The sequence below is a fragment of the Phaseolus vulgaris genome, chromosome 7 (assembly GCF_000499845.2).
Source record: "Phaseolus vulgaris cultivar G19833 chromosome 7, P. vulgaris v2.0, whole genome shotgun sequence".
NCBI lineage: Eukaryota > Viridiplantae > Streptophyta > Magnoliopsida > Fabales > Fabaceae > Phaseolus > Phaseolus vulgaris.
The window spans coordinates 7,257,510-7,270,187 of NC_023753.2; the positions used below are offsets into that span (position 1 = coordinate 7,257,510).

General features: G+C 27.5%; 2 protein-coding genes across 2 annotated transcripts; one reads left to right on the top strand and one right to left on the bottom strand.

The window, feature by feature from the left end:
* Nucleotides 1-2,271: 2,271 nt before the first annotated feature.
* On the bottom strand, nucleotides 2,272-4,168 carry LOC137828434 (polygalacturonase-like). The gene is made up of 4 exons (XM_068635013.1): nucleotides 3,931-4,168; nucleotides 3,491-3,799; nucleotides 2,866-3,384; nucleotides 2,272-2,738 (listed from the first exon to the last, which is right to left on the bottom strand). Exons 1-4 carry the CDS (start codon nucleotides 4,051-4,053, stop codon nucleotides 2,382-2,384), a joined length of 1,308 nt encoding a protein of 435 aa, XP_068491114.1. The 5' UTR covers nucleotides 4,054-4,168; the 3' UTR covers nucleotides 2,272-2,381.
* A 5,563-nt stretch (nucleotides 4,169-9,731) lies between these two features.
* LOC137828327 (polygalacturonase-like) lies at nucleotides 9,732-11,769 on the top strand. The gene is made up of 4 exons (XM_068634848.1): nucleotides 9,732-9,904; nucleotides 10,036-10,344; nucleotides 10,451-10,969; nucleotides 11,096-11,769. The coding sequence occupies exons 1-4, from the start codon at nucleotides 9,782-9,784 to the stop codon at nucleotides 11,438-11,440; spliced, it is 1,296 nt and encodes a 431-aa protein (XP_068490949.1). The 5' UTR covers nucleotides 9,732-9,781; the 3' UTR covers nucleotides 11,441-11,769.
* The last annotated feature ends 909 nt before the right edge of the window (nucleotides 11,770-12,678 follow it).

Below are 12,678 nucleotides of genomic sequence, written 5' to 3' on the forward strand. Positions count from 1 at the left end.
TAGGCCCTTACCTGTGTGGGCTGGATAATCGGTTCATTAGAACGTGTGTAGTGACTCCCTGAAATCATAGGAGTGTATCTTTTAGGTTATCGTTATTTTGAGATATTTACCCGCATATTTCGGAACGTGTCCTTGACTCATCCAAGTCCAGTTATAACTGCTTCTTTATTACATTTTTATTATGTTGTAAATGCTATTTGACCCAGTTTTCGGTCGTCCAGAGTCCGACCGGTACAGATTCCTCGCATACAAAATTAGTAAGAATGTTTCCTAAATATCAATTTCTCGCATATTTATAAAAATTCCTTATTATTACGAGTTACGATCAAATGTTATAAAACTATTAACATTTCAAATTTATTCCTATCATTCCAATATATTAAGCATTATCATTTAAGTCAAATGCTTAGAGGTACTTTCCAATCAAATCTAAGGATCAAAATCATGAATAAAGATTCAAACTTTAATAATAAAATGACAATACAATCATCAATAAATAACAAAATATTATAAAATAAATATCACCTCAATACATACGAGTTTGAACATATTACCCTCAATCCCAAAGGAAAGAATTAGCCACTCATGGTGACTATTACAAGCATGTACAACAAGAAAGGAAGATCCAAAATGTTTCTCCTTGACGGATGCCTCCTTTAAGGTTTTATTCATGTGGCTTCCCTTCAAATGAAGTTTAGAGTTATGTCTCACGTCTTCTATTTAACCTAATTGAACTTGGGCTAAGTGACATCTCACTTAAGCGACATATTACTTATTTAAGTGAGTTTTACAAGAAAAAGTCCAACTTCACTATATTAAACCCGCTTAAGTAAGCCTTGGGCGAGTTTTCAATGTTTCAACTTTGTCTTTTCATTTTTTTCTTTAACTTGTCCATTCTCTTTTAGCCCTTTTATCTCCATTTTCCCATAAATTCTTGAAATTAACACAAATTTGGAAATAAATCATTCATATTCTTCTAATAATCCCAACATATGTAAAAAGGTTCAAATTCCAAAATTAGAGGTTGAATTATAACGACTTTATCAATTAAAGTCCATAAGTGCTTGTATTATTGTAAGAAATATTAATGAATTATGACACTAATAAGTGGATTACAAGATAATAACCAATTTTAGTGACCAACAACAATTAGTTACTATAATAAAAAAATTAGATATTATTTTAAAAACAAAAAAAAATTAATGATATATAAAGTAATTTCTATTATTAATAAAATTTATACACTAGTTTCTAAACTAGGATCTACTTATCTATCGAGGTTTTAGCTATCCACTCCAAAATATAAAGTAATTAGTAGATAAAATCTTACTAACTAATTATATACCAATTTAAAAACTAGTTTATAAATTTTACTAATAATAGAAACTAATATACGTACCACTAAAGTTTTTTAATCTAAAACAATATGTAATTTATTTAATATAGTAACTAATTTTTTTTTTCTAAAATTAGTTTAATGTTTCATTGTAGTTGTGGTAATACCGCTAATATGTGGACCTGTTAATTATTGATTTTAATGAAAATAAAAATAAAAATATATATATATATATATATATATTTTAGCATTTTTTTCAAATTTTGATTTCCAAAGTTGAAATCAATGAATATAACAATAATAATAACTTAAAAACTAATTTCGATTTAAAATATATTGATAATTTAAACTAAAATATCATAGGGAAAATCACTGGACTCGACCTGATAAATATAATTTGTTTGGATTCAAAACTGTTTGAAAAAAATTAAATAATTAGTTAAAAAAATTAGAATTTATTTTAATTATCAATATAAGGATTTCATATATAAATTACAATATAGGATATGTTTTAAATATTTTTTATACTTTTAAAATTATTATTATATTATAAAATGAACTAAGATAAATATATGGTTCAACCAATCTAAACTAATTTAAATTGTGCACAAAATGAATTCTACTAAAAATAAAATGATGCTTTTTCAAACTTTTCAAACCAATCTTATTTCAGCCCAAGAAAAGGTGAAGTTAATTTTTATTGGCATAGTCCAATTAAATAGTTGGTCAAAGGTTATATATTCACGACTTACACCTATAGTTTACATCCTAAAAAAACCTTTCTTTAACAAAAACTATTGATAGGAGTTTTTAAAAATATTACAAATAGAGTTATAAAAATAGGAAAATTACTATTAAAGACTAATTACGTACATAATAATTGTACAGTGTTTATTAAAAAAAATACAACTACATTATTTCATTGTTCTCCTCATTCAATGGGATGCCTTTCTAACTCTTAAAAGAAATAAAATATTGTAAATATAAATTGTTTAAACAAATTTGCATTATTCTTTTTGTTTTCTTATCATTGTTCTGTTTTTTATCACTGCTTTGCTTTTTTATCAGTTTTTTTATCAGTGCTCTCTTTTTTATCAGTAGCCGAATCACTTGATTTTTTATCAGTAGCAGAATCACTTGATTTTTTATCAGTAGCAGAATCACTTTCCTTTGTATCAGTAGCAGCTTCACCGCAAGCAGGGGCTTTCCCTGTTATTGTTGGCTTGACATTAGTACATGTAGCGGTTACCGGAGCTCCATTGTATGTGAGCGTAACATCACCTATCTCAACACCCTCACATGGAACACCACTACTACAAGCAAGAATAATTCCTTCTTTAGTTGCTGAAGTTCCCTTAATACCCTTGATGGAAACTTTGCTTATCTTTACTTTTGATGGAGTCTGAATCACCACAACAATAAAAAAAATGAGATGAAAATTAGTCTTTTAAGCCACTTTAGTGTATGAAATATTTTGTTACTTAAATAATAACATCAACATGTGCATGAATGGATAGGAGACTAAGTACCCCTTTGGAGCATTGGTTGTTTGGACAATACTCTTGGTCTATGATGACAGGGTTCTGCACATTATCCATGGTAATATCTTCAAATTTCATGTCATTAACTGTAATTGTTCCTGGCTCGTTAGGCCATGTCTTAATCCTCACTCCATTCGTAGTTCCTTTCAAAGTGCAACCCTTAACTGTAATACCTTCAACAGGCTCTTCTTCCTTGTACTTTCCAAGGCTTCCAATACTAATACCATGACCAGGTCCACAATTCACATTTTGGATAAGTACTTGTCTGCTACCGTCACCCAATGAGACACAATCATCTCCAGTGGCAATGTCTGTATTAAGAACATTCACACCGGTGGATCTTCCAATGTGGATGCCATCGGTGTTGTGGCTATCACCTGGAGCACTTACTTTAAATCCGTCGAATGTGAAATTGTTGCAACCCAAAACATTGACATGAAAGTGTTTGCTATCCTTGCTAGTAATGTCACGAACTATTGAATTATTGATGAAATTAAAACCGAAGTTCTGTTGACATTTGATAAAAGAATAGAAAAGTGAATGAAAACTTTTTTCAATAAGTGTGCAAGTTATGTTACATCTTATGTGAATTTTGAAAATAATATTCATTTACCATGCCAAGTTGTTTGCAATCAAATTTTTTTGCACATTCATTTTGCTTCCAAGCAGTTGCACCTTGACCATCAAAAACTCCTTTACCAGATATGGTTAAAGAGTTAACATAGCCAATCCTAAGCCATTGGTCACTGCCAACTGCCTCTGGCTTTTCAGGTGCTTTGAGTGTGCCATCAACTTGAATTTCAATAGGAGCTTTGCAAGGACCTTTTACCTCTACATGGGTCATTTGATATGTCCCACTTGGAATCACAATTTTTACCGCAGATGTCGATGCACATGCTTCAGCCCAAGCACTTGTTAAAGCCTTAAGAATATGAAAGTAACAAATTAATGAAAAATATTGCCATAAGAATGGAAAAAAAATCCCATGATTTGTGATGAAATAGGTTTTCTTCCATCAAACAATGTGAATTTCTATTTGCTTTATTATCATACCTTGGCTATATCTGTATTTGGTTTCCCTCCAAATTTTGATATATCAAGATTTGCTGATTGAGTTAAAACAAAGTTATTTACAATAAAAAAGGATAACAACAATATGATGGTAGAGAATTTCATATTTTTTTGTACTTGCTAATTGTACCACACTTCAACTTGTGTTAATGAATTAATTTTCGAGCATATTTTGAATTTATTTATATTAGAGTAGCGAGGATCCAAAACCGTTAATGTTATTAGCAACTATAACACGCACATTACTATCTAAATGTGTCGTTTCTTTTTTTAGTTGTTTAGTATATTTGTAAAATTTAGTTATTAATTATTAACTTTACATCACCCATTAACAACCTATTTTTATATTTTCCCGACAAACTATCAATGTTTAACAAGAAATAATTCAATTTAGGTAATATGATTTTATTCCGTCAAACGTGATATTTTGAATCCATGGTCTAATTTAGTTGTCAAAATTGAACTCTATCACTATAAAATATTAATAAAATAAAATGTATGTATAAATCTAACACTATAAAATAATATATGTATTCATATATGTGTGTATAATATATGTTGTGTAGTATATTATATTTACAAATAACATTAGAAATATATTATATTTATTATTTTGTAAGAACAACATTTAAATTGAAAGTAATTTTATAACTATTTAAATTGATTCCACGTTACATTGATTAAAATACCAATTCATGTGAAATTATTGTTTAAATTTTAGAAATGATACAACAACTTTTTGTTGAGTAAGTTTTGAATGTTTTATAATTTCTTGCATTCTTTTGATGTTTTGACTCAAGTGAATAAGAGGGTGACAATTTTTTTTTTTGGAGATTTTTCTCTCAAACAAATTAGGAATGAGACAAATCTCTCTCCTTTGTATTATCGTGACTCAAGTGAGTCATTTATTGCTTAAGCTTGAAATTACCATTCAAATTAGAAATTCTTTTTCAATCTAAAATTCTAATGAACCAAATTTCTTTTTTATTGAATTTTGCTCTAACGATATTGAGTGCTTCAAACAAATTTTATAGATGAAATTAATATGTTTTTTATGTTTATAAGTGTTACGGACATGTATATATAAAAGATTAAGAGGTTTAAAAGTGTTGTTATTTGATTCATGATGTAAGATATAATACATTTTATGATAAAGAAGTTGAGAATCACTAAGTGTGATTGATGGTATGTTTTGCATTTGGATATGTGTGATATTAATATGAAAATTTGTGTATGTTAATAATTACGAAGTAGGTATTATTGACATGTTGTGTAATTATAAATTTAAGGAATTGATTAATATATTCAAACTCTAGTGATGCACTGAGTCAAATAGAAATGTATCATATGGTAAAAACTAACTGAGGTTCCATATACTAAGTTAAGGGTGACGGTCATTAATATTCAACTAAAAGTATAGAAATTATTTTGCCATTTGTGGTTGTTACTAGGATCTATATTAGAGTAGGATAGATGATTGACCTTATAAAATTCTTAACAAAAAATGTATGCAACATTCTTACTTTTAAATAACTAGGTTATTTATTTAATATTTAAATTGAATATAAAATATTAGAATATTTTACCCTTTAAATAACGTTTATTTCTTATGATTTCAGAAGGATCTTTATCAGTCAATTCTAACTTGTTCTAATAGCAACTTAATCCATTCCTTTCACTTATAAGTGAAATCAACATATTAAAATACAATTTTAATCCAATTAAATTGATTTGATAAATTCTATATAACCCTCATTCTCAAATCTTTTTCAATATGCTTTTTTATGTCTTAAATTTTAAAACACCTTTAAATCAGAAAGAGTTATTATTTTGGGTTCTACAAGCATTTTCTAGAAAAAAATTTAAGTGTTTTTTAGATCAATCTTTTTGGCTAAGAGGATTTCAAGTGAGTTTTACTATTCTAATTTGATCTTACTGAATTCAGGTTACATTGTTGTATTGTACAATTTTGATTTGTGGTGTTTAACCTTGATTGGATAGGGTTTACTCTTGCAGTTATGTAGGGATAAAATAACACTCTTGTAGTATTAAGAGTGTTGTTCTTGGTGTATTTTGTATTTGTGAACAATTGATTTAGTATTTGTTTGACTTGTTTAGTTTAGCAAACAAATGTAGTTCTTGTTTCAAAGTGAAGCATTATAAAAATTACTATAAAAATCTTCTTTTTCCTTTCTCTCTTAATTTCAAAGTTTGAATTGATCTTGTTCTCGATGTAACTGATAATTTTAATCTTTTAAATTTTGTAACAAATTCACTTTAATCGATTAAATCATTCAAATTTTCTATAAGTTTTTCAATATTTTTTATATTTAAATTCACTCGTCTTAAACTCCACATTTATTTTTAACATACTTCTGATATTGTTTCTTTCCATGAGAAAGTTTTGGATGTTGATGGTGTTTATGGCTTTAATTTGTATACAACCAGAAGAATTATTTGGTCTGATTTAGTCATTACCCACCAACAAACTTGGTGTATTTTTTATTGCTGTAATGTTGTTTTATTTAGAAGAGTCAAAGGGAGAAAATGCTTTTAATAATAAATCTTTTGCCAAGTTTCATGACTGAATTAAGTCTAATTGGGAGACTACAATTGAACCAAACATAGATGATAGACACTATTGGAATGAAGAGCGGTGTTCGCAGTGGGGTCCATGGGAGTGAGGTGTGATAAAGGGATAAAAAAAAGGGAAATTAAAAGTAAAATAAAAATAAAAATAAATTTAGAGCATTTTATTCTGGTTTTGAAATAAAACCTTTAAAATTATATGTTTGTATGAACTCATATATGAGTATATGTTATGTGATGTCTTTCCTTATTTTTTTTCTTAGACAATCTAATCTAGTTTGTTGTAAAAAGAGTGTAATGTTTCTATTGAATTTGTCCTAAAAAATCATATTATATTTAATGTCTTTCATATATTCCAAGTAATTGTTTAATCAATTTTTTTTTCAATTTTTAAATATTATTTACAAACTTAACCCAAAAATATCGTAAATTTGTAGATGTTTGCAGTAAGATTTAGCAGCAAAAAATACCACCATATAAAATTAAAATAGATAAAAAATAAAAACTCAAACAAGTCAAAGAATGGTTGAAAGAGTCCTTTTAATAAACTAACTTAATATCATTTAAATGCAAAATCTTTAAAACATCTTAAAAAGTATATAATTTATCAATTGAATTAACTATTATATTAATTTCTCAGCTTATGTGTTTCACGTAAAAACTTTGGATGAAATTCAAATATTACGACTATCAAAATAATAAAAAACGGTCTAGAGGTAGTCACAATCTTCCTCTGTCGCTTAACTCTCCAAATATATGTTATAAATTTATATCATATGTAATAAATTTTCACAATATAATATAATATATTATAGTTGTAAATTTAATCTGAATTTAGTTCATGTTAATTTCTTTTTTCTTACAAAATAATAAATATATTTATAATGATATTTCTAAATACAGTATATTATAAAATATTTATAATAATATAATTTAAATTTGTAACCCTCCGGAAAGTGAAAAGAAAAGAAAACGTAACAGAAACACCCCATTAACCCTAAAGCACTTTATTTGGAATATTATCAAAGAATTTTTATTCCAAAACTTAATTTTCAAAATTTTTAATTTATGTTGGAAAATAAACATAAGATAGTCTACGTGTTTTTAAAGAGTATTTTTAATGTTATATAAATGAAAAACATTTATAACATCTTAAGAAAATATCATTTATCAGTTGAATTAACCACGATATTTGTTTCTCAGCTATCTACGTGTTTACGTAAAAACTTTTGATGAAATTTAAATAATGAATGTCAAATTAAAAAAACAAAAACAGTCGACACCTCGTCGCAATCTTTCCGTTGTCGCTTAACTCTCCAAATATATGTTAAAAATTTACATCCTATCTAATAAATTTTAAATATATATATATATATATATATATTATAATAGTTATAAAATTACTTTCAATTTAAATGTTGTTTCTGTAACAGAGTTAAAAATAGAACACACACCCCTTTCTTTCTTTCTCTCTCAATCTCTACCAAGTTCTATTGTCTTCATTATCTCTTAATTTCCTCTCTCAATTTTTATTTATTTTAGAATCTGATCGGACCATGTTGTAGGTAAGGAGTTAAAGAATATTTTTACCTGATCAGATTTTCAAACAGAGTAAGTTCATTTTTGCTATAAATATCCTTTGTTTTTTGTTTTTCCTTAGGTTTTAGTTGTTAATCTTGGTAGGGTCAGTTGAGAAGAGTAATCCTTTCAACTTATTCTACTATATACTAAATTGTTTTTCTATTTGGATAACTTGCAGTAGGCCCTTAAATGGAAGCTTATCCTGAAGGAATAAAATTCTAAAAGTTGTTTGGAAAGCAAACAATTAAGGTAAGGGAAGATAAATTTAATTTTTAATAGCACCCTAGGCTAGAAGATCTGGATGTGGAGGAGACGTGATCCCAGTATTCAATTTCTCTTGCAGGGATGTTGTTTGTTTATATATTATTTAAACTTTTAGAAATATTAGATTTTGATTGTTTAGTATTTAAGTGTTATTTTTTATGTTAAATAGATTTTTGAATGTTTTAGATCGTGTTTTGAATGATACTGATGAAAATGGCATGTAATTAAATTTTGATGCCTATGTGGTAATAGAGATCTTTGAGTTTCATGGATGATCTAAGTCACATTGACTAAGATATCAGGTGGTGAGAAGCTGATGGAGAAGTTCATGCACACCATGACATATGATATGCACAACTTGGGTGTATTGAACTGATCATGATCTTTTCTATTGGATTCGCTGGTAATATTTGAATCAGATGCTAGTCTTTGGTAGTACTTATTTAATACAGGTCTTCCAGAAGGCATTAGATGTTATGTTGTTTGTTGAATACCCTGGAGTGTAGATTCATGTGAGATCTATTTGATGGTTTTATGTTGGGATTTGAAGAAGATTGAATAATTGAAAAATTGATTCATGTAATTTGGTTTTCTCTTTCGATTTAATGGTTTATATTATAAAATTTTATTTTCACTAGCTTACCCTTGTTTTTCTTGTTGTGGTGTGAATTGCAATCATTGTACTATATGTACATGAGAAGATGATCATATAGGTGTTAAAGGTTCTGAAGGGTTTAGGATATTCTTTTGAACCTTATATTGCAAATATTTGTATTTCTATAAGTGTTAATCATATATTAGGAATGTTTTGAAAAACTCTAAACTTGTATAGAAATATGTAAAACTGGTATTGTAATAATTAAATGTATTTTTGGAGTGTTACAGTTTTTTACAAAGTAATAAATATAATATATTTCTAATATTATTTCTAAATATAATATGCTACACAACATATATTTATACACATATATGAATACATATATTATTTTATAGTGATATATTTATACATACATCTTATTTTTTAATATTTTATAGTGATAGAATTCGATTTTGACAACTATATTAGACCATGAATTCAAAATATCACGTTTGACTGAATAAAATCATATTACCTAAATTGAATTATTTATCGAACATTGATAGTTTGTCGGGAAAATATAAAAATAGGTTGTTAATGGGTGATGTAAAGTTAATAATTAATAACTAAATCCTACAAATATACTAAACAACTAAAAAAAGGAAAACGACACATTTAGATAGTAATGTGCGTGTTATAGTTGCTAATAACATTAACGGTTTTGTATCCTTGCTACTCTAATATAAATAAATTCAAAATATGCTCGAAAATTAATTCATTAACACGAGTTGAAGTGTGGTACAATTACCAAGTACACAAAATATGAAGTTCTCTACGATCATATTGTTGTTATCTTTTTTTATTGTAATTAACTTTGTTTTAACTCAATCAGCAAATCTTGATATATCAAAATTTGGAGGAAAACCAAATACAGATATAGCCAAGGTATGATAATGAATCAAAAAGAAATTCACATTGTTTGATGGAAGAAAACCTATTTCATCACAAATCATGGGATTTTTTTTTCGTTCTTATTGCAATATTTTTGAATAATTTGTTACTTTCATATTCTTAAGGCTTTAACAAGTGCTTGGGCTGAAGCATGTGCATCGACATCTGCGGTAAAAATTGTGATTCCAAGTGGGACATATCAAATGACCCATGTAGAGGTAAAAGGTCCTTGCAAAGCTCCTATTGAAATTCAAGTTGATGGCACACTCAAAGCACCTGAAAAGCCAGAGGCAGTTGGCGGTGACCAATGGCTTAGGATTGGCTATGTTAACTCTTTAACCATATCTGGTAAAGGAGTTTTTGATGGTCAAGGTGCAACTGCTTGGAAGCAAAACGAATGTGCAAAAAAATTTGATTGCAAACAACTTGGCATGGTAAATGAATATTATTTTCAAAATTCACATAAGATGTAACATTACTTGCACACTTATTGAAAATAGTTTTCATTCACTTTTCTATTCTTTTATCAAATGTCAACAGAACTTCGGTTTTAATTTCATCAATAATTCAATAGTTCGTGACATTACTAGCAAGGATAGCAAACACTTTCATGTCAATGTTTTGGGTTGCAACAATTTCACATTCGACGGATTTAAAGTAAGTGCTCCAGGTGATAGCCACAACACCGATGGCATCCACATTGGAAGATCCACCGGTGTGAATGTTCTTAATACAGACATTGCCACTGGAGATGATTGTGTCTCATTGAGTGACGGTAGCAGACAGGTACTTATCCAAAATGTGAATTGTGGACCTGGTCATGGTATTAGTATTGGAAGCCTTGGAAAGTACAAGGAAGAAGAGCCTGTTGAAGGTATTACAGTTAAGGGTTGCACTTTGAAAGGAACTACGAATGGAGTGAGGATTAAGACATGGCCTAACGAGCCAGGAACAATTACAGTTAATGACATGAAATTTGAAGATATTACCATGGATAATGTGCAGAACCCTGTCATCATAGACCAAGAGTATTGTCCAAACAACCAATGCTCCAAAGGGGTACTGAGTCTCCTATCCATTCATGCACATGTTGATGTTATTATTTAAGTAACAAAATATTTCAAACACTAAAGTGGCTTAAAAGACTAATTTTTATCTCATTTTTTTATTGTTGCGATGATTCAGACTCCATCAAAAGTAAAGATAAGCAAAGTTTCCATCAAGGGTATTAAGGGAACTTCAGCAACTAAAGAAGGAATTATTCTTGCTTGTAGTAGTGGTGTTCCATGTGAGGGTGTTGAGATAGGTGATGTTACACTCACATACAATGGAGCTCCGGTAACCGCTACATGTACTAATGTCAAGCCAACAATAACAGGGAAAGCCCCTGCCTGTGGTGAAGCTGCTACTGATACAAAAGAAAGTGATTCTACTACTGATAAAAAATCAAGTGATTCTGCTACTGATAAAAAATCAAGTGATTCGGCTACTGATAAAAAAGAGAGTACTGATAAAAAAGCAAAGCAGTGATAAAAAAAACAGAGCAATGATAAAAAAAACAAAAAGAGTAATGCAAATTTGTTTAAACAATTTATATTTACAATATTTTATTTCTTTTAAGAGTTAGAAAGGCATCCCATTGAATGAGGAGAACAATAAAATAAATTAGTTGTATTTTTTTTAATAAACACTGTACAATTATTATGTACGTAATTAGTCTTTAATAGTAATTTTCCTATTTTTATAACTCTCTATTTGTAATATTTCTAAAACTCCTATCAATACTTGTTGTTAAAGAAAGGTTTTTTTTTGGAGGATGTAAACTATAGGTGTAAGTCATGAATATATAACCTTTGACCAACTATTTAATTGGACCATGTCAATAAAAATTAACTTCAACTTCTCTTGGACTGAAATAAGATTGGTTTGAAAAGTTTGAAAAAGCATCATTTTATTTTTAGTAGAATTCATTTTGTGCACAATTTAAATTAGTTTAGATTGGTTGAACCATATATTTATCTTAGTTCATTTTTTAATATAATAATAATTTTAAAAGTATAAAAAATATTTAAAACATATCCTATATTGTAATTTATATATGAAATCCTTATATTGATAATTAAAATAAATTCTATTTTTTTAAACTAATTATTTAATTTTTTTCAAACAGTTTTGAATCCAATCAAATTATATTTATCAGGTCGAATCCAGTGATTTTTCCTACATGATATTTTAGTTTAAATTATCAATATATTTTAAATCGAAATTAGTTTTTAAGTTATTATTATTTTTATATCCATTGATTTCAACTTTGGAAATCAAAATTTGAAAAAAATGTAACATATATATATTTTCATTAAAATCAATAATTAACAGGTCCACGTATTACCGATATTACAACCACTACAATGAAACATTAAAATAATTTTAGAAATAAAAAAATAATTAATTACTACATTAAATAAATTATATATTGTTTTAGATTAAAAAACTTTAGTGGTACGTATATTAGTTTCTATTATTAGTAAAATTTATAAACTAGTTTTTAAATTGGTATATAATTAGTTAGTAAGATTTTATCTATTAATTACTTTATATTTTGGAGTGGATAGCTAAAACCTCGATAGATCTCCTAGTTTAGAAACTAGTGTATAAATTTTATTAATAATAGAAATTACTTTATATATCATTAATTTTTTGTTTTTAAAATAATATCTAATTTATTTAATATAGTAACTAATTCTTGTTGGTCTCTAAAATTGATTATT

Bases quoted from the DNA above. Each gene is read 5' to 3' on its own strand.
- LOC137828327 (XM_068634848.1), top strand. From the start codon at position 9,782: ATGAAGTTCTCTACGATCATATTGTTGTTATCTTTTTTTATTGTAATT. The intron at 9,905-10,035 runs GTATGATAATGA...CATATTCTTAAG, and splicing joins CAAATACAGATATAGCCAAG to GCTTTAACAAGTGCTTGGGC. The intron at 10,345-10,450 runs GTAAATGAATAT...AAATGTCAACAG, and splicing joins ATTGCAAACAACTTGGCATG to AACTTCGGTTTTAATTTCAT.
- LOC137828434 (XM_068635013.1), bottom strand. From the start codon at position 4,053: ATGAAATTCTCTACCATCATATTGTTGTTATCCTTTTTTATTGTAAAT. The intron at 3,800-3,930 runs GTATGATAATAA...CATATTCTTAAG, and splicing joins CAAATACAGATATAGCCAAG to GCTTTAACAAGTGCTTGGGC. The intron at 3,385-3,490 runs GTAAATGAATAT...AAATGTCAACAG, and splicing joins ATTGCAAACAACTTGGCATG to AACTTCGGTTTTAATTTCAT.